Source organism: Furipterus horrens, unplaced genomic scaffold, assembly GCF_987537825.1.
Source record: "Furipterus horrens unplaced genomic scaffold, mFurHor1.1.pri manual_scaffold_12, whole genome shotgun sequence".
In the NCBI taxonomy this organism is placed as follows: domain Eukaryota; kingdom Metazoa; phylum Chordata; class Mammalia; order Chiroptera; family Furipteridae; genus Furipterus; species Furipterus horrens.
This window is the reverse complement of record NW_028327182.1, coordinates 3206934-3232934: the sequence shown is the minus strand read 5'-3', so window position 1 is coordinate 3232934 and position 26001 is coordinate 3206934. Positions and strand designations below refer to the sequence as shown.

At 46.5% G+C, this 26001-nt stretch overlaps 1 protein-coding gene across 1 annotated transcript in view; it reads right to left on the bottom strand.

Annotated features, from left to right (window-relative positions):
- TNFRSF19 (TNF receptor superfamily member 19) overlaps nucleotides 1–25373 on the bottom strand; it is a 66520-nt gene extending 41147 nt beyond the window's left edge. Inside the window, exons 1-3 of the mRNA XM_090258722.1 lie at nucleotides 25023–25373; nucleotides 6346–6446; nucleotides 708–818 (exon numbers count right to left, since the gene is read on the bottom strand). Coding sequence (XP_090114848.1) covers nucleotides 708–818; nucleotides 6346–6423 — 189 coding nt within the window. The 5' untranslated portion in view covers nucleotides 6424–6446; nucleotides 25023–25373. The remainder of the gene's footprint in view (nucleotides 1–707; nucleotides 819–6345; nucleotides 6447–25022) is intronic.
- Nucleotides 25374–26001: the final 628 nt, after the last annotated feature.

Sequence of the window (26001 nt, the reverse complement as noted above, 5' to 3'; positions counted from 1 at the left end):
TCCACAACTAGTAACAGCTTCAAAAGGTCAGAAAAGAAAGCAAAGAGATGTATAGCTCTGAGCATGCTCCCAAGAAAAAAGGGACCCAAGAATATCCAAACTCAGAAAAATGCTAGAACACGGCGTCTTACCAATCGGGATTAAAATGAATATATTTTAAAATGATCCTGGGAGGAACCTACGCTCAACCTGGGGAGACCGATCATCCTTGCATTGTCAGAGGAGCGTTTAAACCCCTGGTTTGGAAAAGAGCCGCTCTCTGGCACTATTGTGTTGATCTCTGCTTCTGGACGAGCAATCATAACATTCATTTTAAGAAAAAGAAGTCTCCGTAAACGGTAGCATCCCCACTTTCTGTTACCAATGCTTGATTTTTCAATCATTAGTAGGCTATTGGTTCTTTTTAATTCATGTGAATAACACATCCTAATTTATTCTTTCAATAAACTATGAGAAACATTAAGTTACATAGAACAATAACATTTATTGAATTCTGGTTATTAGAACCTAGTTCTTTCCTCTCAGGGAGACACATGTAGATGAAAGTAGTGAAAAGGGAATTGTGTTCTGTTTGGCTGAGGTGACACAGTGAGCCAAGAATTCTGTCACGGTGTCCGAATCTTCACTAGGAATTCACTACCGGACACATTAGCTAAAAAGAGTGGATTTAAAAAGGCCAGTCTCCAGCCTCCCCGTGCGTCCCGTACCTTTGACAACTCCATGCCTGGCCCACATTGCCTGCAGAGAACGCAGCCTCCAGACCGGTCCCTGAATTCTTGCTGTCTGCAGTCCCCTGCCTCACAGATCGCTTCGCGTACCTGAAAAGAACGGTGTCGCGAACATTACCTCGGACGAAGTTAATCGCATTTTTTGAAAACAAACAAATAAACAGTATCATCAGAATAATTCCCACAACCACTGAATGTCAACATTAAGTCAGAGTGAGGCCCATTTAATTTTCATCTTAGGAAGAAAATACCACGTTACTGAATAAGTCGGAGGAACAAATAAATCAATGTGCCTGATTCTTCTCCGTGTACCCTGAGTGAGGTCTCCCTTTTTCTCAGAATCAACTGCTTCCTTCCTTTGATACATTTCTGAGGACCCCAGTAGAAAGTGACTCAGAAGGTGCTCTGTTTTCGAAGAGAATGCTTAAAAGAACAGTCATGCAGATACCCAAGGTCCTTTTACAATCTAAAAAATTCTGATTTCCAAAACTATATTTTTGATCACCAAGAAATAAATATAAGTGATAGGAAAAGGAGAAGCCAAAGAACTTACACACATGACCCATGGCCATGAACTAAGGGGGGGATTGCCGGAGGGAAGGGCAGAATCGGGAGGAGGGGGGCAAAGGGAGAAAAATTGGGACAACTGTAACGGCCTAATCGATAAAATATACTTAAAAAATATATAAGCAAAAATAAAAGAAAAAATATAAGGATATTCAAGAATAATGAATTGAATAAGTAAGTGAAATAAATTTGTATAGCTATAGTAGCTTTGCTATTATCCTTTAGACATACAAGGTCTCTCCAGAGGTATCCAGCCATGTAATATGAAAAACAGAGAAGATACAAGATGCAAGAGACATTGTACACAGGACAATGACACCTCAGTTCCCTTCAAAGGAGGCACCTTGGGACCTCACACAGGTCTCCCAAATGCCATCAGCTGCCCCGTCGCATTTTCCTGAATCTCATCAACAGTCTGAAATCTCTTCCCTTTCAAAGGCGATTTTAGTTTTTGGAAACAGCCAGAAGTCACAGGGCGCCAAATCTGGGCTGTAGGGGGGCTGAGTCACCTGGGTGATTTGATAATTTGCCAAAACTCTGCACAAGATGTGATGCATGAGCAGACATGTTGTGATGAAGCTGCCAATCGCCAGTTGCCCACAGCTGTGGGTTCTGAATCATCCGAATAGTTTCTGTGGAGGAATGTTCAAGCTTAATGTAAAATCTAATGCAAATTCGTTGCTCTACCACAGAGTCCTTTTGAATGTGACGGCCACACATGCACATGCTCACTCGATGGTGTCTACCGCCCCCACTAACTAGTACAGTGAAGTCATCATTGTTCATGCATGCTCATTCTAGTCCCCTCTCCTTGGCTGCCAGATCACATCGATGTTGCATAAACTGTTCTCGTTATATTAACAATGGCTGGACTTTTTCCGGACAGACCTCATATCTGCCACCCAGTTTTTTTTAAGTATATTTTATTGATTACGTTATTACAGTAGTCCCATTTTTTTCCCTTTTCTCCCCTCTGCCCAGTACTCCCCTTCCTCCGGCAATCCCATCCACCTTAGTTCATGTCCATGGGTCGTGCATGTAAGTTCTTTGGCTTCACCCTTTCCTATATTATTCTTAACTCCCCCCTGTCTATTTTGTACCAGCCGATTATGCTTCTTAGTCCCTGCACCATTTCCCCATTTCTCCCCCTTCCCGCTCCTAGCTGTTAACTGTCAAAATGATCCCCACACCTGTGATTCTGTTCCTCTTCTGGTTTGCTTAGTTGGATTTTGTTTTTATTTTTTAGATTCAGTTTTTCATAATTGTGAGTTTGTTGTCATTTTAATGTTCAAAATTTCAATCTTCTTCTTCTTAAGTAAGTCTCTTTGACATTTCATGTAATAATGGCTTGGTGATGATGAACTCCTTTAGCTTTACCTTGTCTGGGAAGCACTTCATCTGCCCTTCCATTCTAAATGATAGCTTTGCTAGATAGAGGAATCTTGGTTGTAGGTCCTTGCTTTTCATCACATGAAATACTGCTTGCCAGTCCCTTCTTGCCTGCAAAGTTTCTTTTGAGAAATCAGCTGCTAATCTTATAGGCACCCATTTGTAGGTAATTCACTGCTTTTCTCTTGCTGCTTTTAAGATTCTCTCTTTATCTTGAATCTTTAGCATTTTAATTATGATGTGTCTTGGTGTGGTCCTCCTTGGGTCTTGCTTGTTTGGGACTCTCTGTGCTTCCTAGACTTGTATATCTATTTTCTTTGCCAAATTTGGGAAGTTTTCCTTCATCATTTTTTCACATAAACTTTCCATTTCTTGCTCTTCCTCTTCTCCTTCTGGCACCCCTATGATTCAGATGTTGGCACCTTTAAAGCTGTCCCAGAGGTTCCTAAGCCTCTCCTCACTGTTTTCAATTCTTGATTCCCTCCTCCTGCACTGGTTGACTGTTTTTTTCTTCCTTATGTTCCAAATCATTGATTTGAACCCTGGTTTCCTTCTCTTCGCCATTGGTTTTGTGTGGATTGTCCTTCATTTTACTTAGCATAGCCTTCACCTCTTCCCTTATGTGTGTGCCATGCTGAAGCATATCTGTCAAGCCTGTGAGCATCTCTGTCACCAGAGTTTTGAACTCTGCATCTGTTAGGTTGACTGTCTCCTCATTTGTTAGGTTGGCTGTCTCCTCATCACTTAGTTTTCCCACTGGAACCTTGATCTGTTCCCTCTTCTGGGCCATACTTCTCTGTCTCCTCATTCTGACAGGCTCCTCTGTGTGCTTGCCTCTGTGTCTTACTCAGGTAGAGCTGTTGCACCTGTTACGTTGTAAGGGGCGGAGCCTTAGGTATTTGTCAGTACAGGGCGACGTGTTTCACACATTGTGGCGCTGTATGTGGGGGAGGGGTCTGAGAGGGAACAATGCCACTTGCTCAGCACTCGCCCCTTTTCCAGGCAATTCTCCTACTTCCTATATGGGACTGGCGCCCCTCTAACTGTTGCCCTGGCTGTCGTTCCCAGAGTGGGTGAGTTTGTTGACGTTCAAGGACCGTGGGGGCCCCTTAAACAAGCGGACTCTGCTGAGAGACCGGCAGTTTCTGCCTCCGCCCCAACCCCCACTGATCTGCACAGTCAGAAGCAATGAGGCTTGATTTTCCCCGGCGCTGGGACCGTGAGCTGTGTGGTCTGGTCTGGTGCTGGGAACGCTCCCCAGGTGTCCCTCCTGACTTTTTAAAATGTGTAACCACACCACCAGCCTGCCTCTGCCGCCGCTGCCACCACCACACTGAGTCCTCTCTGCCCTGGCTCCACCCCTCCTGCCTGTCTGGGTGAGTATTTCTTCTTTATTTCTTTGTTTGTTGGACTTGCATGCAGCTCTATTTTCTGGAACTTCTGGTTGTCTCTAGTTTTGAGGTAGTTGTGTTCCTTCTTAGTTGTGGAGGGAGATGCAACGCATCTGTCTAGGCCTCCATCTTGGAGAAGTTGCCACCCCGTTTTGATGTAGCTGTTTCAGCCTTTTTCAAGTGAACCGTATTTACTTAGAGATTGTCTTTCAAAAACTTCTGACAATCGTGAGGTCAGTAAACTTCTTGACAATGATGACGATGACAGTAGTAGCTAAACTCTCTGGACAATTCAAAGTAAAAGTGCTTTGCAAATATGAACTTACGTTCTTACTGACGACCGTCGGCAGCCGTCGTCGTCGGCAGCCGTCCGTCTCGAGAGACGATGGTGTAGCTTCTTAAGAGCCTATCTGCACCGCCGAGAATGGCTGTGCAGTCCGACTCGGGAGTGACATGGTATCTGTCTCCTCCCGTGTTGAATCGACATCTTGTGATGACGCTGAAGCTACAGAGCCTGGGCAGGGTGATATGGAGGGTCTGCTGTTGCCCATGCAGCAGACCCCCCCTCTCTTCGCAGCTGAAGGGTCCAAGGGAAAGACGGAGTCAATACAGCTTGGCTTCAGGTGCGCCGCAGGAGTTGCCGGTGTTGACTACAACGTCAAACCGCCTTAGGGACTCCGGCTCCGGATTTTCTGTCGGGGTTTACTCCCTTAGCCTTTCCCCTGAAGAGGTATGCCGCAAGGCAGCGGAGGTTTTTTGGAGTCAGAGTTTTCCTTCTCTGATGTGCCCTGACTGGAAGATCGAACCAGCGACACTTAGCTCGCAGGCCGACGCTCAATCCACTGAGCTAAACCAGCCAGGGCCTTACTGACGACCATTTCACCACTAACATGGGTGTAACGCTGTACTTGGTTCACAGCATAGGACTTAAATGGAAAGGTTATCTATTTTGGCAAAAAGAAAGGCTGTAAGTCATTTCCCCAAACATAGCCTTTTTATTCTCATTTTATTTAAAAACAACACATTCACTTCATATACTATGATCCTACAGAAATATATTCATCTGCTTTTTAACAGTATTTTGTAAAAAAAAGTCATCAATAATAGAATTTTAGGTGAGGGACAACATTCATTTCAACCCTTTATCATTAGTAGAAACACTCTCGATGGCCTTTCTGATGACAATTTTGTTTTCTGAAGTAAAAGCTAAAAACCTTCGGAAGTGCCGGGAGAACAGAGACATCGCTAGGGATAAAGCCTGTCACACCTATCACAGCGCAGGTGCCCAGGACCTTGGATGGTTACAGTCACGAGCAGGTGTGCAGTACAAACTGCCTCCATCCTGAAGCAGGAAGTTCTGTAATGATGTGCCGGCCTCCTTACAGAAAATCAAAGCCTGACCCTTCAGAGCAGGCAGGAGGGAGAGTTCAAGGTGAGATTTAGGACTAGAACATAATTTGGGGCTAAAGGTCTAAGAATCTCCTCCTGCCTCTCTTAACAGCCCTTGCCTACCCATCGTAGAGGAGTCTGATTTTATCCAAGAAACACAGGAAATTCTCTCCCACCTCAAAGAGGCTGTAAAGACTTTGACTTTCATTCTGGTGTTTAACAACCTCAAGTCAAAGGAAGGCAGCTTCCCTGACATCTGCCTGAATCTGACTCCAAATGGACACCATTTCCTCGTATTTTGTCTTCCAAGAAGGCTCCGGGTACTGCCTTCAGTGTAAATAGTTCTTCTCACGGTTGTAGATCATGATTCTATCTTCAAACTAAACAAGTTTCAATTCTTTTCAATGTCTTCATAGATTTTTAGCGTCAAGCTTTCAAACATGAAAATTCTCCATCTGTCCTTAATGTGTTCTGGAACCAAAGATATAAGTAACTATAAAAAAATAAAACTTGAAAAAAATCAGTTCTGAATACTTCACAAACTGTGAGTCATGGGCTCCCAATCAGACTCTGTGGTCTTGTTAGCATCTAAGATGCGCTGTGGGAATTCCTGTAAACGAACCCAAGGTGGTCCTTGTCACTGAGCTACAAATAACACTGTGATTATGACTTCATCTAGATTTAAATAGAATAATTTCAACAACCGTCACAAATGTTCAGACTCAGGGGCAATCTTTGACTTATCTATTCATTAAATGTGATCATTATAAAATGCAATTTGAAAGAAAAATTTAAAACATGGGGTCAGACAGAGCAAAGAGTTTGGGTACAACGTGTATGAATTCTTCCGCCACATTCGCGGGAGAGTAGAGTTGACTTACCAAATAGGCTAGTAAGACCACAGCGGTGAAAGATGGTTTCTCTTGTTCCGGCAGCACTTTGAAACCCATGGTTCTCATTCTGTATTTATTGCTGAAGAGTTCTAAAAGATAAGAAGATACAGCTCCCATCAATAACAATGAGTGACTGTGCTTTGTATGTACTGTATAATGTTTATTATTGGCTTAGGAAGACTAGATAATACCTTTTATGTTTTAGAAGCAATCACCTTTAAAAAGATGCAATAGGCATATAATATGTCATCTTTAAAAACTTAAGTTATGACAGTTAAAGCCTTGTCTGCTTACACAGCATACAGAAGACTCCTACTGGCTTGGAAGTCCCAGGCCTTCACTGCCTACCCAAGACTCTCGAGTGCCCCTCTGCTTCACCCAGTAGAGAAGGACATTCGAAATTACATTCAAACAGTGACTGTGTAACCCTTCCGTTCTATGGATTCAATCTGTGCCAATCGGATGATAATGGCTGTGAACAAACAAACAAACCAACACCTGCTAAGGACTCTGCACCAGGTCCTGTCCTCAGCATGTCAACTCACTTGATCTTCACATGTGCCCTAGAAGGTAGATACCATCATTACCCCCATCTCAGAGAGAGGGGAGAACTGAGGCTCAGAGAGAGCTGCGTCACCTGCCCAAGGTCACATGGCTAGTAAGAGGCAGAGCTGGATGCTTACCCTGGGGAGCTGGCCTCAGTGTCCCTGGGACACGCAACCCTGCGAAACAATCCGTGTGGACCAGGGGCCTTCAGCTCCACGAAGAAGCAGGCACAGCTGACACTTGGCACTTGTTCCCCGAACCACTTCGGTGTAGATGATATATTAGCAGAAAACATATGCGCTCATTTAAAACCATCTAAAAATCATTCACAAGTGATGACATTGGAAGCGCTAGCCTGACATTTCAGTAGAAGATCATCCAAGCCTCTTTATCTTCACCAGAAGTGATTTAAAATGTGGAAACAAGTCTGGTGGTTGTTTTCACAGCTCCAGACAATGGCATGAGGAGAGACACTTTTTTTTTAAGTGAAGACTTATCTGGTGGTTCCATACCAGGTAGGGAAACAAGGGTTCAATTTCCCTTTAGCGTTGAATCCTCCAGAACTAACAGGAGACCTGGAGCAAATAACCTGACGACGTAAAAAGAAGCCAGAGCAGAGAACCAGGACCACGGGCCAAACGGCTCGAGAAAAACCCTAACAATAATAATAAAGGAAGCAGAGCTGGACCGGCTGCATGTCAACTGCAGGCCACGCGGCCACCCCAGAGGCGCCTGCACACTCCCGGATGGATGTGTACAGCCCCGACGGTCATTTCTGCTGCCTGAGCGGCCCCACGATCAGGGCCATGACAACATCATCTTTAAGGCTGTGGACTGAATGACCCATTGCCTGAGAAGTGCAGCAGCCTCTGTGGCGTGTCCAGCTTCTCAGTCACAGCCGCCTTTGCTCCTTGCGTATCTCAGACTCACCCAGCCATTTCCCTACCGCGCCGCTCACTGCCCGTGTAGACTCAGTACTGGGGTCAGAAGATAAAATCACATTCCATGAAAGGTACGCTTCAGGCTATCTTTCTCCACGTGCTCCTAAAATCTTTGAAATGTACTAATTATTAAAAGTAAAAAAACCCCAACAACATAAAATCTATGTAGAATTAAACTGCTCTGAAAAAGAGGGTCTAAACACCAAAGCATTTGCACAGACGAGGAGAAAAAGAGCCGGCCAGGGTCAGAACACACGGTGATGGAGCAGCTAGTGTGGGCAGGACACGCTCCTGGGACCCTGGACCAAAGCAGCGTGTTCTTGCAAAGGCGATCCCCGGCGCACCCACGTGAGAAGTCAGGAGTCCTAGTAGTATGATACTGACTTCATAGACACACCTATTTTATGTCAAAACGTTATAAATGGTTAAGATCCTCTTGTGGCTTTCTGGGTGAATTCTCCCCCCTCTTTTTCTAAAATGTTTCATTCACAATGAAAAGATTACGTGTAGCTCTCTTAGGGCAAAAAGGTTAAGTGACATGGTCCTTCTTGAAAAGTTTCTAAAAGAGGGGACGAGATAAAAACCGTATAAACACTCTCAAAGAAAGGAGAAAATTAAATAAACCACTATGAATTCTGTAGCGCAGAGATGTTTTGTAGATGATTGGACAGAAAATAGTAATGGAACTATATATACCCTACATGCTGACTTGCACCGTTCTCCCAACACACGTGCCAAATGGAACGGTTTGAATGGAAAATATACAAGCAGCATTGCCCCGCCTAAGTTTCCAGGGGTACAGGTGGGTTTGCCCACAGATGATCTTCCGAACTCCTGAGCTTGGCCCCCTGTCCTCCCTCACGTCACCTGCTGGCCTGCCAGCCACACCACTGGGCCCTCCTCTCCTCGCCCAGGCAGCTCACCCCAGCCCCACCCTGCAGGCCAGGACCTCGCCCTCCGGCACGGGTGGTCACCGTGACCTGGGCATCCTTCCTCCCACGGAACCCCTACGGGACTATGGGGAGAGAGGCGCTCCCTCTGGCCTGTCGCCCCTCTGCCCTCACACACAGCGATCATGCTTCGCTGTGTCTTAGTTTAGTTTATTCTCCACGTTTTATGCTGCTTAAAACAGGGACCACACCTCACTGCTCTCTGTATTCTCACTGCCCCGCACAGTGCCGGGCGCGTGGAGATGCCCCACGAATGTTCGGGACTTAGGTCAGTGAAGAAGCACAGAACCAGGAAGAATGTGCTGTGGGAACAAGGGAGAGCGGGCTGCACATAACAGATGTAATTATACTGTGGGGAACGGAATAAACATTCTAATACATATATGTGTGTATATATATGATCTTATTACATCTTCAAAGCACTAAATGACACAGTGATGTACTTTTTTAAATCCAACTCACTTTTAAAAATGCAGGATTTCTTACATGGGGAGCTGGCAACCGAGAGGTAGCGCTTCTCTTTTCTGTGACCTCCCTTCCGTCCCGGGTTTTTACACCCGACGCTGTGAATCGTGTAGACGGACGAGACCATCCTGGAAGTGGCCCGGACGGGCTCCCCAAGCCCGGTGTGCCCAGTGTGGGGAGAGCAGCCTGAGCTTTACCCGGAAACGTCAGGGGGGAGTGGCAACTACAGCAGCCGGGTTTTCAGTCCCATGTCTTAGCCGTGTCACTTTGAGACTACCCAGCTACAGAGAAAAGAGACCCTGTGTCCCAGGGGGCGTGGTGGGGCCGAGCTGAGATCATGCGTATACGAGAAGTGGCTAGAACAGAACGAAAGCATAATTGGTGGCGGCCCCTGACGTTGCTATTGTGGCCGCTGTTCTTGAGAATGCCGCTTCCTGGCTGTGTGAGCCTGGACACGTTACTTACGCCGAGCCTCGGTGTCCCCATCTCTAACTGGGCGTAGTGACAGTACCTATGTCCGGAGATGGCCGGGAGGGATGAGTAAGTGCGACAGTTTAACAGCCGTCACGCACTCAGGAGCGCTCACTGATACAAACAGCGTCAGGCGCACGAGAAGTGCTCAGTCAGTCTTCGCAACGATGGCTGTCATTACTAATGCTACTTCCACTGAGGATCACAGGATCCCACGTATTGACAGTCCTTTGAGATTGTAACCTGTCTGACAAATGTGAGACACCATTCAGAGGGTTTGACACCTGTAGACACACCGGCCTGCAGAAAACCTGTGAAGACCAAGAACCAACCCAAAGTTTGAACCAAGCATGTCTAATGTCAAGTATTGCGTTAAGGCTTCATAAACACACAACTTTTGCCCTCCCGACCACACTCTATAGTAGACATTTATCCCTATACAATGGGAGAGAAAACTGTGGGTCACGGGACACGTGTCCCCAAGGGTGGGAATGAATCCGATTCATACCGGTGGACTCCAAGCAAAACAGGGTTGGGGCCATTCTGCCAGGTTGGCTTCCGGTCACGTCCTAAGTCACAGCAGCCAAGGACCCCTTCCATGTGGCGTAGCAGGACTACGTCAGCAAAACTGAGCAACAGAAACAAAGCTACGGAACAGAATATTACCCTTCCAGGATTTGCCCAGGGACTCGGTCCACCATGACCACAGAGTTCCTGGGCGCCTGAAAGGGGGCAGCGTCAGGTGGGGGAGGACAGGGTCAAAGGTGGGCTCGGGGTGCTCACCGGTCAGCCAAGGTGGTGAGCGCTCCCATGCACCTTTCAATGCAGCCTGGCTTATGTCGTGTTTGTTTATATAGAAATACACCGTTTCGCTAGCGGGGTGTTGTGAGTGTGACCTTGAACTCCTGGAAATAAAATGAACTGCCTTGAGAAATGCTTCGGCATTCCTAAGAGGGAGGAAAACTTAATGAAACGGCACGTGTTTAAGGCTAGTGTTTAAAATGACAGTAAGGGCAAACAAAAGTATTTATTGAAATTGGTTTTAATTTCTGGAATTTTGGGTCTGGACCAAATAGAAAAATACTTTTATATACTTCGGTATTCTATTTATTTGGGGATACTTATCAAACGTGAGACATACAAATTATTGATGTTGTGTACAATGGGTCCACTGGGGTTGTCACAGTTTGCCAAGATACACAGACTAGAATAGATAGCATCTCCCAAATACCGGGCAGAGCGCTTGCCCCAGCTACGCAACGAGAAGAGTAACAGTGTCCGGCTCACTGTGTTCCCGGAGCACTGGATTTCTGCCTCCCTCTCTGCTATTCCCCAGCCCCCAGCTAGATGACACTGTCAGGGGAACCAGGCAGGCAGAAGGGAGGAGAGAGGCGCCTACAGCCCAGAGCTGGCAAACAGGGCGGAGCTGCACAGACGCCAGCGGCTTAGCAAACCAAGCCGCTCAGCCGGACCATCTGAAAGAATGGGACCCAACACAAATGTGCCCTGATTGGCCAGCCTCTCAGCGACATCAACCCAACAGATGCTGAAGTGCACGCCTTTCCTACTTCCTCGTCCCATCCGTGAAACCCTGTGTCACCTGGCAGAGAGGCGGGGCCTCGGGTGGCAGTTTCCAGGAGCCCGGCTGGGACAGAGCAGCTCCAGGCCACATCGCTCTTTCTCGGCTCCTTTTCCGCCCTCCCCGATTGTCCCACGAGGCTCTCTTCCTTCGTGCCATCAGTAACCGAGCCATCGGAGGCCACCAACTATAAGGGTTTGAGAACTTAATGACAAGAAATGTAACCTTGCTCTAGAACTGTAATTCACCCCAAAATGTGCCCAATACATGTTGAATGAATGGAAAACATTCATTAACTAGGGATAATATTTCACCTCTTAAGGTAGTTGTACAGACTAACAATATATTTGGGAAATATGTGCACCTATAACTTGAGACTAAAATATAAGTTAATATGATAGACTACAACTTAGGCCGGGACCTCGTTTCTTGAATACAGTGCTATTATACTGACAACAATCACAAAGGAGGGCCATCTGGTATTTATCTTCCTGATTTTAACAAATCAGTAACCTTTCTGAGAAAGGATATTGATTTTTGATCTTCTAAATGGCCCAAATATATGATTCAGAGTAATCCCAGTAACCTGGATAATTTTTTCAGAATAAATTAATTTTCTTTAATTTCCCATCCTTTAAAAGCGATTTGATTTATTATCGAGCATGCAGTACATGCATGTTTTTATTTTAGTAATAGTTTTCCTAGTAAAAGTATATTAGCATTATGTAATGAAATATATTCAACTCATACATTTTTCCAATATGCAATAAGCTGAAATATATTTTTTAAAAATCAACATTAAAATAAACTGGCAGGCTTACAATTTATAAAATCAGCATTGAAATAAAGCCTGTGCTATACACTCAGAATTTTACACTTTAATGGTGGAGCATAATAATAAATAGTGTAAAAATAATGTCAGTCCTATATGCTAAGAGAATAAAAATTAATTAGACATTCAAGGTACTGCTATTTCCAAACAGGACAGGAGCCTCTAGCTATTCTGCACCTTAGCCTTCAATTTCACTATATTCTGAAAACTGTTCTTCCTAACATCATGAGTTGGCAGCTCTTTCTGTAGCTTCGGAAGCTCACAAAGGTAGGCTGTAATAAAAATATCCATACTGTGGTTGGCTAGGGAATGATTTTTCTGTTTTCAAATCATGAAGTATTTTCTACTAAAAACATTATAAGCTCTAAAATGTTCTGTTGCCAAACACAATATCTTCAATTTCCCCAAAGTTCAAAAACACGAGGGACCACTCACTGTCAGGCTCTGATAATTCTTTTAACAGAATTTAAACTAGGGTAGGGTTTTCAAGACTAATTCCTTTTACTTGTCTGAGTTGTAAACTCTTAACATTTTTACTTTAGGAAAATAACTGTCAAATTGTTCAGTGAACAAGCATACTGTAACTAAGGTACTTTACCCCAAATCCATAAATGTTTACCCTAAAATACAAATAGAACAATTGTAGCATTAAGGACCGAGGGGACCTCAAACATCGACCAGGTCTATTCTAAGAGAATTACGCATAACCATGTCTAAAACACAGCTGTTTAAATTTTTATTTTAGAAGTGAGTCTGGATAGACTCCAAAACCACTTTCTGTAACATTTGTAGCGTTCTCCAGTATAAGTAGCCCCCATTCTTTTAGAATTTCCTCACATTAGACCCAGCCAAGCCGGCTCAAGACTGGCTTAATAACATTTCATCTTCACGGATACAAGTCCCTTTGTCTTCTGTAATTGCTGATAGGTGGCTGCTCTCTTTTTAAAACCCAGGTTTTGAACCTGTGGTTTAAAAGGTCCATATTCTGTGACATATGAACTAGAAGATAACCCCATACTGTTTAAACATCTTACTTTTAAGCGCAAACATTTTAGGTCAAATACGATGAAGAAACTCACTGCCCAACCAGTGCATCATGAAAAGGACGTGTGTTCATACTGCCTGAACGTTCTTTTTCTTCCGCTACAAGGTGCCTTTTGGAAGGCTGTGGCCGTTTCCTAAGGAGCCGCCGTGAGACAAACATATTTAACTGTTTAGCTATTCATGGTCCTCCTGCCACACAAGCGGCAGTCTCTTATCGGGTGGCCATGTATTCAAGGTGGGATTCTGATTGAACCTGGAGTCAACACAGAGTTGTTGGCCGGGTTTATGTTTGAATGGGAGGACTCTCTGGTCACAAGAGATTGTGTTCAGAGGTTGAATGAGGTGAAAAAGGGGAACCGAATGAGCGTCAGCAGGATTCCTCACTTTGGTTGCAAGATGCCTCAGTAGATTCATGTATTAGAGCTATAACTGTGCATTAAAGGAACGCATTAAGCACCTGACCACTACATACCTCAATTCTTCCCCATCCAGCCTTCTTTATACGCAGTTTCACGTGCATAAAAAGCCTCCATGTGTCCTTAACTTCACATTCAAGATCAAACTTGAACTCAGAGTCAAAAGACACTCCCATCCAAGAAACAAATAACCTCCACGGATGTCCCAGAAAATATGAACAACAGCATCCCAGAGTCAGCACTTACTAAGAGAAAAAAATTCTAAAGTCAATAAAGCCATGATGTGGCCTCAGTAATAAAGTCCACGTCTTAAGACAGTCTCATGGGTTAAAAAGGAAAGAACTCACAGTGCTCATGATAACGCACCGTGCACCGATGTTCAGGCAGTATTTAGAAAATAAAATGGCACCTCTAGGTTTTGTATTATTTTCAGAACACCTGGATAGATATGACGCAAAGACATTTTAAGTACCCATGTCTCTGTGAATAATAATGTCAAAAGCGGTCTTCCACAGTAGGACTCCATGCTCACCCTCTCTAGTTACATTTCTTTAAATCACACAGTAAACGGCGCTTGAAATGAAATACATTTTTAAACCACACTCAAAGTAACACGCGCACACACGCCTAAGAGAGACTGCACAACAGAAGACAGAGTCCATCCTAAGCTAACGCCTTATAATCCTCCCTTTTGCATAAAGACCATGAAAAGACAACATATTAAAATGAAATCTGTTTGCATAAAACACGTTTAACAACAAATGTTTCCTGTTAAAAAAAAAAAAAATCATCTTCTCGTAAAGGAAACCCATCCCGGGAGTCAAAACCACAACTTCCCAAATCCTCTGAGTTAAATTGTTTCAGTTAAAGAAATATCGAACGCTGCTTATGGTTTCGTTGGCAAATTGAGTCCTTTTACTGAAATGAAGAAAAGGAAGGGATGTGGATTTCTCACAATGGCAGCTGTAAGGTCCGATGCATAGTTCCCTGCCATCAACAGACCACTGAAGAGTCTACAGGCTAAACTTCGACTCCATGAAATGACATCAGAACCTTGACCAGGGCTGCGAAAGAGGACCTTTCTCTCCATTTATTGTATTACGTGCTGGGAAAGAGGCTCACGCTGGCAAAACGTTCTTCTTCTGCACAAGGACCATGTCTACGGACCACGTACAAGACCTGCCCACGTTCTGTCCACCTCCTGAGCCCTAACCGGGCGGCCCCGGCCTGCAGCTGCTCCCTCCAGAGCGCGCCTCGGGCAGGGCCGAGCGCAGCGGGTCCCAGTCCGGGCTGGAGCCGCGCGCAGAAAGATCTATCCACTCACACATGTCCGCCTGGCGAGCAGATTTTCTATTTACAAGGTCCCGGCAGAGGCCATTCCGGACGCCAGCGGGTACCGGGATACATTCACACCCTCTCGTCCCTCGAGGAGCTGCGACAGAAGCTCCAGCGTCTCGGGAGCCCCCCTCCCCAGCAGCCCCAGGTCGTCACTCCTTCCCGGGGTCGCCCTCGCCCAGCTCAGTGCGCCTACCCCCTGCTCTGCGCAGGGGCAGCCCTTGCTCGCTCCCCTCCCTCCATCGGGCAGCTGCCCTCTCTCTGTGCCGCCGTCCCTCGGGGATCCACTGGGAGCGAGGGCTGGGGACCCCGGCGCAGCCACTGGGGAGCGCGACACCTACCTCCTCTGTCACCTGAGAGGCTCCGCCCGCCGAGCTGCGCGTCATGCCCTGCAGGTCCCGGCCGGAGTCGGAGGCACAGGGGCGCACGGGCCGGGCTGCGTGCAGGGTTCGGGGTGCGCAGCTGGGCTGGGGGTTCTCTCCTCACGCGCACGCGGATCGCTTACCCCACCACTCGTTCCGCGCTCCCGGTAGCCCGGCAACGGCCACCGCCTCTTGGGGCCCGCCCACCCGGGATCCCCGCCCACCCAGGATCCCCGCCCACCGCGCCACCCCCCCCTCTCGGGGGCGCCCCAACGCTGCCTCCAATCCGCTCATCCGCTTTCCCAGCCTGCCTGCTCGCCCGCGCCCCGATCCCGCCCTCCGCTGCTGTCCGCGCTGGTGACCACGACCTGGGGCCGGGTTCAGAGTGTTGGGGTTAGAAGGGACCCCGGGACCACCAGGAGCTTGACTGTGTCACGGGGCCTGTGTTGGTGAAGGAAGGGAGCCTTCGTTCTCCCCCTGCACGTGTTTTCCCAGGATCTTTTTGCCTTTGCCTTGCGGGTCCCATGCCACCCAGCACACGCTTCAGCACAGCGACAAGGCCCCGAGAAGACGCGGTGGCCGATTTGCTCTGGTCTATGGAGAGCTCACTGACCAAACCCCGCCACAGCGGCCTCATTCATTCACGGATGGAGTTTTCCAGCAGACCCTCAGCCACCGCCCTTCAGGGAGCCTGCGCTAGTGACCTGCCCACCCACCTCCTCCACGCCCAGACCAGCCCCGTCCAGCTCCTGGGGTCACTCCACAAACTCAGAGCCACTGGGGCTGTGGCCTCCAGGACTTCATTAGTACGTCGTGGAAGTGTTGACACTTCTGAATTTAAGTTCGTTGATTTATGAAGCAGAGCTACCCGTGCCCACCCGGCTGATTTGTTGGAAGGAGGGAAAGAATTATGTAATAAAAGTATTTCTGCGGCAGTAGAATGGTATAGATATGCAAGCAATTACAGGAGCCCCTCTCTGTATCGCGGCTCACTTATCGCGGCCTCGCTGTATCGCGGGATTTTTTTAAATATTATATTTAATTATTTATCGTGGATGTTCCGCTATGTCGCGGGAGTTTGTGGTACTGTATGCATATGTTGTTAAAGTTATGTAAGTTTAGGAGTGTAGAATAAATCTAAGGTTCCTACTTTGTGGGGGGGTCTAGAACGTAATACCCGCGATAAGTGAGGGAATCCTGTATTGTTTTATCTGTCCAGTGCGTGAAATAATTGGACAAATACCTTCAAACCCAAGATATGGGCAAGACTTGGGTACAAAGAAGCCTCCACTGTATCTTACGTGTCGGTTCTGTCTCCCCCAGACAACTGTGCAGTTTCTTTGGATGGAACCAAACCCCGTCTTATACTCCCCGAGGCCCACACTGGCCTCTCCATAAATATTTGTTCGGTGAAGGAATAGGGTACTGAGCGTAATTACTGATAAACACACCTCCTGACTCACGGGAACACGGTAGTGTGGTACTTGTTACGTGTGAGAAGCATGTTGAAATATTATCATCCAGGTTGTCTGCTTCCCGTCTTCCGTGGGCAGAATGGAAGTCACAATAATGACTTATTTGTAAGCGGTTTACGAGTGATCACTAGCTTATCTGAACCTCAAAGCAAGTATACTTGCCGCTGGCCTGGCAGCTGTTACCTAGGACTGCCCCAGACGCGGAGTCATTACTATACTGAAGTTCTCTGTTTGTCTGTGTTCCTTTCCCCAACTAGGTTTCAATCTCCCAAGGGCACATCTGATTTTCTCACCATCCCCAGGCCTAGCTAGCCCATGGGGTGCTTAGAGGTTTGTCCAGCTCAACGGCCGCACTTCCTTTGTAAGGGCTCCCGCACGCACCCTTTCCCCCCTCCTTCCCTTGGGCTCACTACAGCACCCCACCACCACCTTGTACTGGAATATTGCCCCCCGCTGCCAAGCCTTTCCCCCTGCTGCTCTGTCTAGTGGGCCAGTGTCCTCCTGCCTATCACCTCTGTCACTGTGCAATGGAACGATTAACGTTCTCCACTGTAGGAAGAACGAGTCATGCTCCTTGAAGCAGCATTCAGAGGTTTCCGGCCTGGACTCCACCTGCATTTTCGGCCTTACTGTCCTCTCCTCTAGACCAGACACTCCGTATTCTTGCCAAAGTGGCCTGTGCGTCTTGCCTGAAGTGCCCTGAACTTGCCCTTCCTTTGGCCCTCTTCACACCTGCCTCCCTCACCTCTCTGATGCCCGCTTTGCTCACCTGACTCCTATGTCAGGACCAACGTAAAAGCCACAGCTCCCATGAACCTCTCCAAGGTTTGCAGCCTTCACGTTAGAATGACAGCATTTGCCGCATCCTTCATGGGCCCTAACTGGTATCTGACAGCATTTGCCACATCCTTCATGGGCCCTAACTTGTATCTGGTAACATCAAACGTTCACAGACGTGTCCAATAAATGCTTTCTGAGTGGCGTTTATCCTGCCAGCTCAGGAACTCCATCTTTGACTCCAGCCAAGTGTTCTTTTTCCTCTGGCTGCCTTTTGTCCTGAGAGACAGTGACACACGATGTAGCTGATTCGTCCTTGCGTCATTTCCCGTGTGTGTGATTGATCTTCCCAGTGAGCCTGTTAGCTCCCTGTGGAGGGAGACCCTATTGTGGACACGCACAGGCTTTGACATCAGATAATCTGGTCTTAGGTGCCAGTTGGCCATACTCTTGTTGCCTGCCCTTGAAAAAGTGACTTAACCTCCCTAAATCTCCATTTCCGTAACTGTAACGTGAGTTGTTCTGTTGGTGGTTATTAAAAAAAGATAAGGTGTTCAGGTCACTTAGCCCGATGTCTGGCACACAGGGAGAGCTCACTCAAGGGCAGCCAATAGCAGCAGTAGCAGCAGCCCTTCTGCAGCACAGGGGGTGCCCAGCCTCCATGTATAAATGATCATCGAAACTCTATCTGACAGTGAGAGCAAAGAGCATCGAACCTCTGTGCTCTAGCTACTAAGGAAATCTTATTCTCTAAAGAAGAGGCAGGTCGAATTAAGAAGTGCTCCCCACTTCACCTCGCTTTGAATGCATATATGCTCTGGAGACAGTATCTGAAGGAGAACCCAGGCCCGCAATCGAGCACCAGAGGCGGTACAAGAACTGCATAATCCCTAAGCTCATTCCAAAGGAAGCCGATGGTGGAATAAGGGCTGCAAGACTTTTCTCCCCTGAGACACTGCCTATGACTAATGGGTCGACATTTTTGCTATAAAAGCCAAATTGTTAGAAGGATCTTGGTAGAGGTGTTGTTGGTTAAGTGTTGGTTTTTCTGAAGCTAGTTTTAGCTGATACCAGGTGTATTTGTTTAAAATATTATTCCAGGAATGTTGAACTCATGAAGTAGTAAACTTCCTGAAAAAATAGTTTGAGTGATAAGCTCGCTCACTGGAAGAAAAGTTAATGGAAAACTATTTGACGTCCTAGTAGTTCCTAGTGTAAATCACTATTCCCTGGGAAAATGGAGTAGCATGCAAACTACATGAAAATCCTGAACTTTGTCTTTTAGTTTACAGTTCCGGTACATAGTAGGTACTCAAAAATTTGCTGAATGAATTAGTGAACGGGATAGGAGTCTCCAAGGATAGTAAAGTGTGCATAATATAGTTAAGAAAATAAGAGAAAAAATTTACCAGGACCTAGCAATTCAAGGAATTGCCAACACCCATTGCTGCCGATTATAGGCTATCAGTGTAGGGTTGGGGCCAGATGTTGAGTGACTTGCCCAAGGTCACACACCAAGTTAACCATGGAGCTAGAATCAAAATCCAGGCTCCCTGATTCCTAATGCAATCTTCACCATACTGCTGGGGCACAAACCAATATACATGAAAAGGCCTAGGAGGTTATTGATTTCGTTCATAGAATGTCAAACCCATGACATAATCCTAGAGCCAAGGTGTTGTAAATCGCAGCAGTTGCACTGATCTTTGGGAGTTTACGACCCCACTGCTGGCCAGACTCTTTCCGTGTTTCCTGGAAGAAGACACGAGCCACTGACTCTCCTCCTCTCCTTCCGGGTGAGTATGGGGGGCTCCTCCGCACGTGGCTGAGTTAAGGAGCGGGCCTGCGGGGCAGCAGCGTGTGACGCTGGGCCACGGGGCCGCCAAAGTACTGGAGACACGTAATGGAGTGGAGAAAGCCGCGCTTGTCAGGACGTGCCTCGGAGAGGGCGCGCTTTGTGTTGGAAGCACCGGTTTGATGACGTGGCTGGACACCCCCCACCTTGCCCTTCTCGCTACAGAGCAAAGCTAAGTCACAGTGAAGGGCGTTAAAGTACTTCTCCGTCTAAAGGTGTGAGACGTGGGGACCCCTGAGGAGTGAGCTCAGAGAGCAGGTGGATGTGGAGCCAAGCCTGAATGACATGTGACAGTAGAGGGGACATGAGGCACAGCCACCAGGGAGACTGCTGCCCGCCTTTCGCTGCCCATTCTTCTAATACCGGGCTGACCAAAGTTTAAAAAGGATCACTCTTTAAAGGGACACTACATTATTAATTTTTCCAGGGTTTCCCGGACTGACTGCCATCAAAGGATGCTTGAGTGTGGCCCAGTCCTGACGCAGAGCAGGAAAGGAGTATGTCTGGAGACCCTTTATAGCGGAAGGGTCTAGGTCAACTGATGGAAAACTCTATCCAAAACTTCTAATAGCTCTCATAAAATAGATCAAAAAAAGGGGGGGGGGAGAACCCATTTTTAGCCAAAATCTTGGCTACAATGTTTGCTGAAAGTTAAGTTCAGCTCTGTATAATTATTATAACAGAAAGAATTAGCAGGCTTCCTGTCAAGATGGAGGCATGGGTAGTCATGCTTCTCCTCCTCGTGCAACCATAGAAAGAATTACAACTAGACCTCAAAAAAATAAAATAAAATAAATAACACCCAGAACCATCAGAAAATCAAACTGTATGGAAATCCAACAACCAAGGATTTAAAGAAGCCACGTTCATCCAGACGGGTAGGAGGGGCAGCGTCGCAGAGACAGGCAAAGAGGCGTGTGGACGTGGTGTGGCATGGATGGGCGGCGGTGGAAAGGACAGTCCCACATTCATGTGTGGTGGACAAAAACCAGGTGGGACACTGTGGGAATGAGCGATCCCAGCCCCAGGCCAGACTGCACAGCCCAGGGTTCCAGTGCCGGGAAGACAAATCCCTGTAACTTCTGACTGTAAAAACCACTGGGGGTTGGGGTGGCCAAGAAACTGCTGGATTTTCAAAAACTCCATTTAAAGGGCTTGCCTGGACTTAAAATATATCTAAACCCACCTACTCTGGGATTCACCTCCAAGGCAACAGCTGGAAGGGCACCAGTCACATAGGGAAGTGGAAGAAGTGACTGGAAATGGGGCAAGTGTCAGGCAGACCTCCGGAAGCCAGGCAGTGGCACTGTCCCCTCTCCAAGCCCTCCCCCCACACAGAGCCACAAAGCCGTGAAGTGGGCGGCCCCACTCTGGGGGTTACGTCAGTCTCCGTCACACACAACTTACAGGTGCCTTTTCTGGGATAGGCCAACCTACTAAGACAGGGAGTCAAAGCAGCTCTCCCTCATACACAGAAACAAACACAGGGAGGCTGCCAAACTGAGGAGACAAAAAAATATGGCCCAAATGAAGGAACGGAACAAAATCCCAGAAAAACAACTAAATGAAACGAAGATAACCAACCTATCAGATGCAGAGTTCAAAACACTAGTGATAAGGATGCTCAGAGAAATGATTGAGTACAGCCACAAAATCAAGGAATAAGTGAAGGTTACACAAAGTGAAATAAATAAATATATACAGAGTACCAACAGCGGAGAGGAGGAAGCTGGGATTCAAATCAACAATTTGGAACATAAGGGAGAAATAAGCATTCAACCAAAGAGCAAGAAGAAACAAGAATTCAAAAAAATGAAGACAGTATAAGGACCCTCTGGGACATCTCCAAATGCACCAACATCCGAATCATAGGGGTGCCAGAAGACAAGAGGAAGAGCAAGAGATGGAAAACTTAGTTTAAAAAATAATGAAAGGAAACTTCCCTAATTTGTTGAAGGCAGTAGACATACAATTCCAGGAAGCGCAGAGAGTCCCAAAAAAGTTGGGCCCAAGGAGGACCACACCAAGACATACTATAATTAAAATGTCAAAGGTTCAAGATAAAGAGAGACTCTTAAAAACAGCAAGGGAAAAGCAGAGAGTTCCCTACAAAGGAGTTCCCATAAGACTGTCAGCTGATTTCTCAAAAGAAAGAAGGGACTGGCAAGAAGTATTCAAAGTGATGAAAAACAAGGACTTACAACCAGGATTACTCTAACCAGCAAAGCTATTATTTAGAATGGAGGGGCAGATGAAGCGCTTCCCAGACAAGGTTAAGCTAATGTTCATCATCACCAAGCCATTATTACATGAAATGTTAAAGGGACTTATTTAAGAAAAAGAAGATCAAAACTATGAACATTAAAATGGCAACAAGTTTACAACTATCAAAAACTGAATCTAAAAAAACAAACTAAGCAAAAAACCAGAACAGAAACAGAATCATAGGTATGGGGATCATTTGGAGGGTTCTCAGCTGGGAGGGAGAAGTGGGAAAATGGAGGAAGAGGTGCAGGGACTACGAAGCATAATTGGTTGGTACAAAATAGACAGGGGGGTGTTAAGAATAATACAGGAAATGGAGAAGCCAAAGAACTTATATGCATGACCCACGGACATGAACTAGGGAGGGAGTTGCTGGAGGGATGGCAGGTACCAGGCGGAGGTGGGTAAAGGGGAGGAAACTGGGACAACTGTAATAGCATAATCAATAAAATATATGTATTTTTTTAATTTTAAAAAGAAGTAACAGCATAGCCCTAGAACAAAAAAAGTGCTGCCATTTAAATAGCCCTGTGACCTTGAACATGTCATTTGGCCCCTTTGAGACTCAATTTCCTCATCTGTGTAATGGGCATGACAAGCGTAATTGTACATTTAAACAAACATAGTGTGGAACACGTATCATGTACAAGCCCACACTGAATCTGCAAATAGAAATCTCACACATGATCTCACTGTGAATCTCCCATGCGGAGCAACAACCTTTAACTAGCAATTAAACTTCTCAGGGATCCCACTGACATCTTCCATTTCTTGGAAACACACAAAGATGTGCTTATATAATGCCAAACTTGCATACACACACACACACAGGCACACAAATGTATATAATTCCACAGTGCATGACATACTAAATTGGGGGGGTATATTGTTGTATGTGTTATGGCACCTTGCGTGTAGCAGTCTTTGTGTTTAGACTGCTAGGAGACACAGCAGCAAAGGGAACAGTTGGGAAATAACCAGGCCAATCCAGTTGACTGACAATAGGACGTGGGTCTCCATATGACTTAAACTAACACTGTTCTCTGACCCACTACCCCGGGCATTATCGGACAATGGACTGTGCGTGGTGAACTAGAAAGAACACTGGACGTGCAAAACTAGCCACGTGACCTGCGTTACGATAACCAAGTTCCTCTTCTCTAGTCTAGGCTTCCTCATCTGTAACATGGCTATAAAAATGCCACCCTGTTTATTTCACGAGGATGATCTGATCGATGCCCTCGCTTTGCACATGAGAAAACTGGCATGAAGTGACTCTCTTAAGGTCATATAGCTAATCAGTGACAGAATCACGACGAGAAATGAAAGTCTTTTGAAGAGTTGGACTTTCTGTGGTAACAACGCTGCCATTGAAGCAACAGATAGGAAAGTGCTTTGGAAAATGTAATATAAAGGTTTCGTTCAGTAGAAGTATTATGGGGTATATCTCCTCAACCCGTAATCAAGATCATCGTGTGGCAGTTAAGAAATGTCTTCTGAAATAGTACTGTACCTTCAGCAATAGCCATCTTTCTTTGAAAATCAAATAGAACCTGTTTCATTGCTCCAAGAAGACACAAGCAAGAAGTAAACAATTAACTAAATTAATTCAGGCACTGAAGTGGATATTCAAGGACTTGACTTGCCCAAGCTAGTCTTCTACAAAGGCTAAATTAATCAGATAATTGCCAATTCTCCCTTTTGTTTTGTGCTGAGTAGTCTGCATTTGTTGATATGAACCTAGTAACAGAATAAAGAGTCATTTAGAAAAAATTTAAAATCCCAAATCTGAACTAAATTATCAAGTCCCTAAGCACAGTATTTCTTTAGGCATCTTCTCCAGACATTACTTTAAAAGTCTAATTTTCTTAGCCTGACTGTGAACATCAATACTGCTTTTCCAATTTAAAGAGAACTTTTTAAGTAAACCCATGGGGGAAAAAATCACCCTAAACTGATAATCTAGGATTTTTATGAACATGCTTTGTTATGTGGTCAGTAAAACAAAAACGTAAATGTCTCTCCTGGAATAACTACATACAAACAGCTTACAGTCTTTTGGGTTCAGTTCTTACCAACTCATTGAAAAAAATAGAGTCATCTTAGTATGGTTTAAAATAATCTCCACTTCACAGCTATCAAAGTCTTAAAATTAAGCAAACAGTGCTAATTACCCTCCTCCTAATATCAGGAGGAAAGTTGAGAAAGTAACTTAATTAATTGGCTCTGAAAAATTAATTACATCTGAAATGAGCCTCATTAGATCTTTCTTGTTCCATCAGAATTTCAGGATGAAGGATGACTGGTCTTTTTACTTACAATTTCTCTGTGGTTCACAGAGCGTAAAACAGACTACTGGTTGGGATGATAATTAAATGCCTTACCCAAATAAATTCAGGACGAGAACATTCAAATGAATGGACCTGAACATGGAACTCTAACTTTTCTATTAATTCCTTGCATCTCAATGTAAAAATTGTACTCTGTGTGTATGAGTGTGTGTGTGTGTGTGTGTAGTGAATTGACCAAAAAATAAAAAAAGTTAACTTTCAAATTTAGCACACCAATATATTTTGGTTTTACCAATTTGAGCATAAGCCAAAGTGAAAACTTGATGTCACATAATAACTGTTGATTACGCAAACAATTTTCATAAACAGTTGGCCAACTGTAACTTACGACAGCTGTCACTATGCATTTAAAGTCAATGTTAATTTAGGAATATCAGCCTTGTAAATATTTGTGTAAATAAGGCTTGTGCTGATTTCAAAGGTTACAGAATAGCACTAGAGGACTGTTCAGCCAAACTTAGCCCCCCACCGTCCCCTCACGGTGTAAATATTCTTCAGTTTTACACACAAAAAGCTCTAATGGTCCCTGAAGGACTTCCCAGTGATTCCCTTGAGTACACAGACTGCAGAGGGACGCACTGGGTAGGTTCACATCCTGGAGGCGAGAGAATAACTGAACCACGGAAACAGTGTTGGCAGGGAGGCCCTGCGCTCTTTCACAGAAGAAAACACTGGCATCCAAGCAGGTCCCACCGCCTAGTTTACTAAATAAAGCAACCTGCGAATGCCTCCCGCGGCTACAGCGCCCAGAGCCGGGGCTGCGCAGCCTGGGCTGTGAGCTAAAGTTAGCACTCTTATTTTTTTTTTTTCCTGTCCTGTTTGAACTACTCTTTTCCAAGTAAAATTTGCGTGACAGATTGCAAACGCTTTGTCCAAACGACTAACAGGGCGTCCAGGGTCGCACTGACGCGGACACAGACGCCCAGCACAATGCGCTCGTCCAACCATCTTTTTCTGGGGCAAGGGAAGGGAAAGCGACCAGGGCCGGGCCAGGGCTGTACCTGCAACGTGCCGAGCTCCCTCCAGCGCGCACCCTTCCGACCGCTCCGGCGGCCCCGTCTCCCCTTGGCAGCGCCGCGGTGCCCGACGCGGCCGCCCTCCCCGAGCCGCGCGTCTGCACAAGCCCAGACGAAGCTCCAGATCCAGGAAAAGAAAATGCACCGCGCAGATCAAAGGCGGGGGAGCAGGGAGATGAAATGCCCGTAATCCGATCGCCGATCAGGTTGCAGAACATCAAAGGCCGGGCTCGGCTTATACAGAAGCCGGGGGAGCCAGAAAGTTCGCCTGCAGCAGGTAGGCGCCCCGCCTCCCGCCGCGGAGCCCACGCCGGCCCCCGGGTTCTTTTGTCTAACGCGGATCACGTTGTTCCCCCCCACCCCCACCACCGCCACCACCACCCCCCTTTTTCCCCCCCGTGCGAGGAGGCGAGGCCGGTGGTTCCCCCCAGCGCGCGCGGAGGGGCCGGGCGCAGCCCGCAGCCCGCTCGGCTCCCGAGCTGTGCCGGGGACTGTGCGCGGGGCGCTGCCGGGTGCCAGCGGGCGCGGCCGGGTCCCTTTCATCTCCCTCCGCTGCAGATCCCATGACATCATGCGGCGCCCGGGGACTGGCCGGAGAGCCTTGTCCCGCCCGCGGGAGGGGCGGGGGTGAGCTCCGCAGCAGCCGGCTTCTTCCTGATGCCCAATCCCGTTGGACGACTGCGCCCGCGGCTGGACGTGCCTGTTATCTGCCTCCCCGTTGGAAAGGTCGGCGCGATTCCGGGGTGATAAGAGCCGCGGTCGGTCGGCCAGGTTCCCAGGGACAGCATTTAATGGATTCTTGGCTGATAAAAATCACAGGCTTCTTACCAATACTCGGAGCAGTGAATGATCACCCTGGGACCCTTCCAGAAAACGCCCAGGGACGCTGCCAGTTAGAAAGGATGACTTTTTTTTTTTTTAATGTGCTTTTGTTTTACATGGGACAAGTCTTTAAGGATTTTAA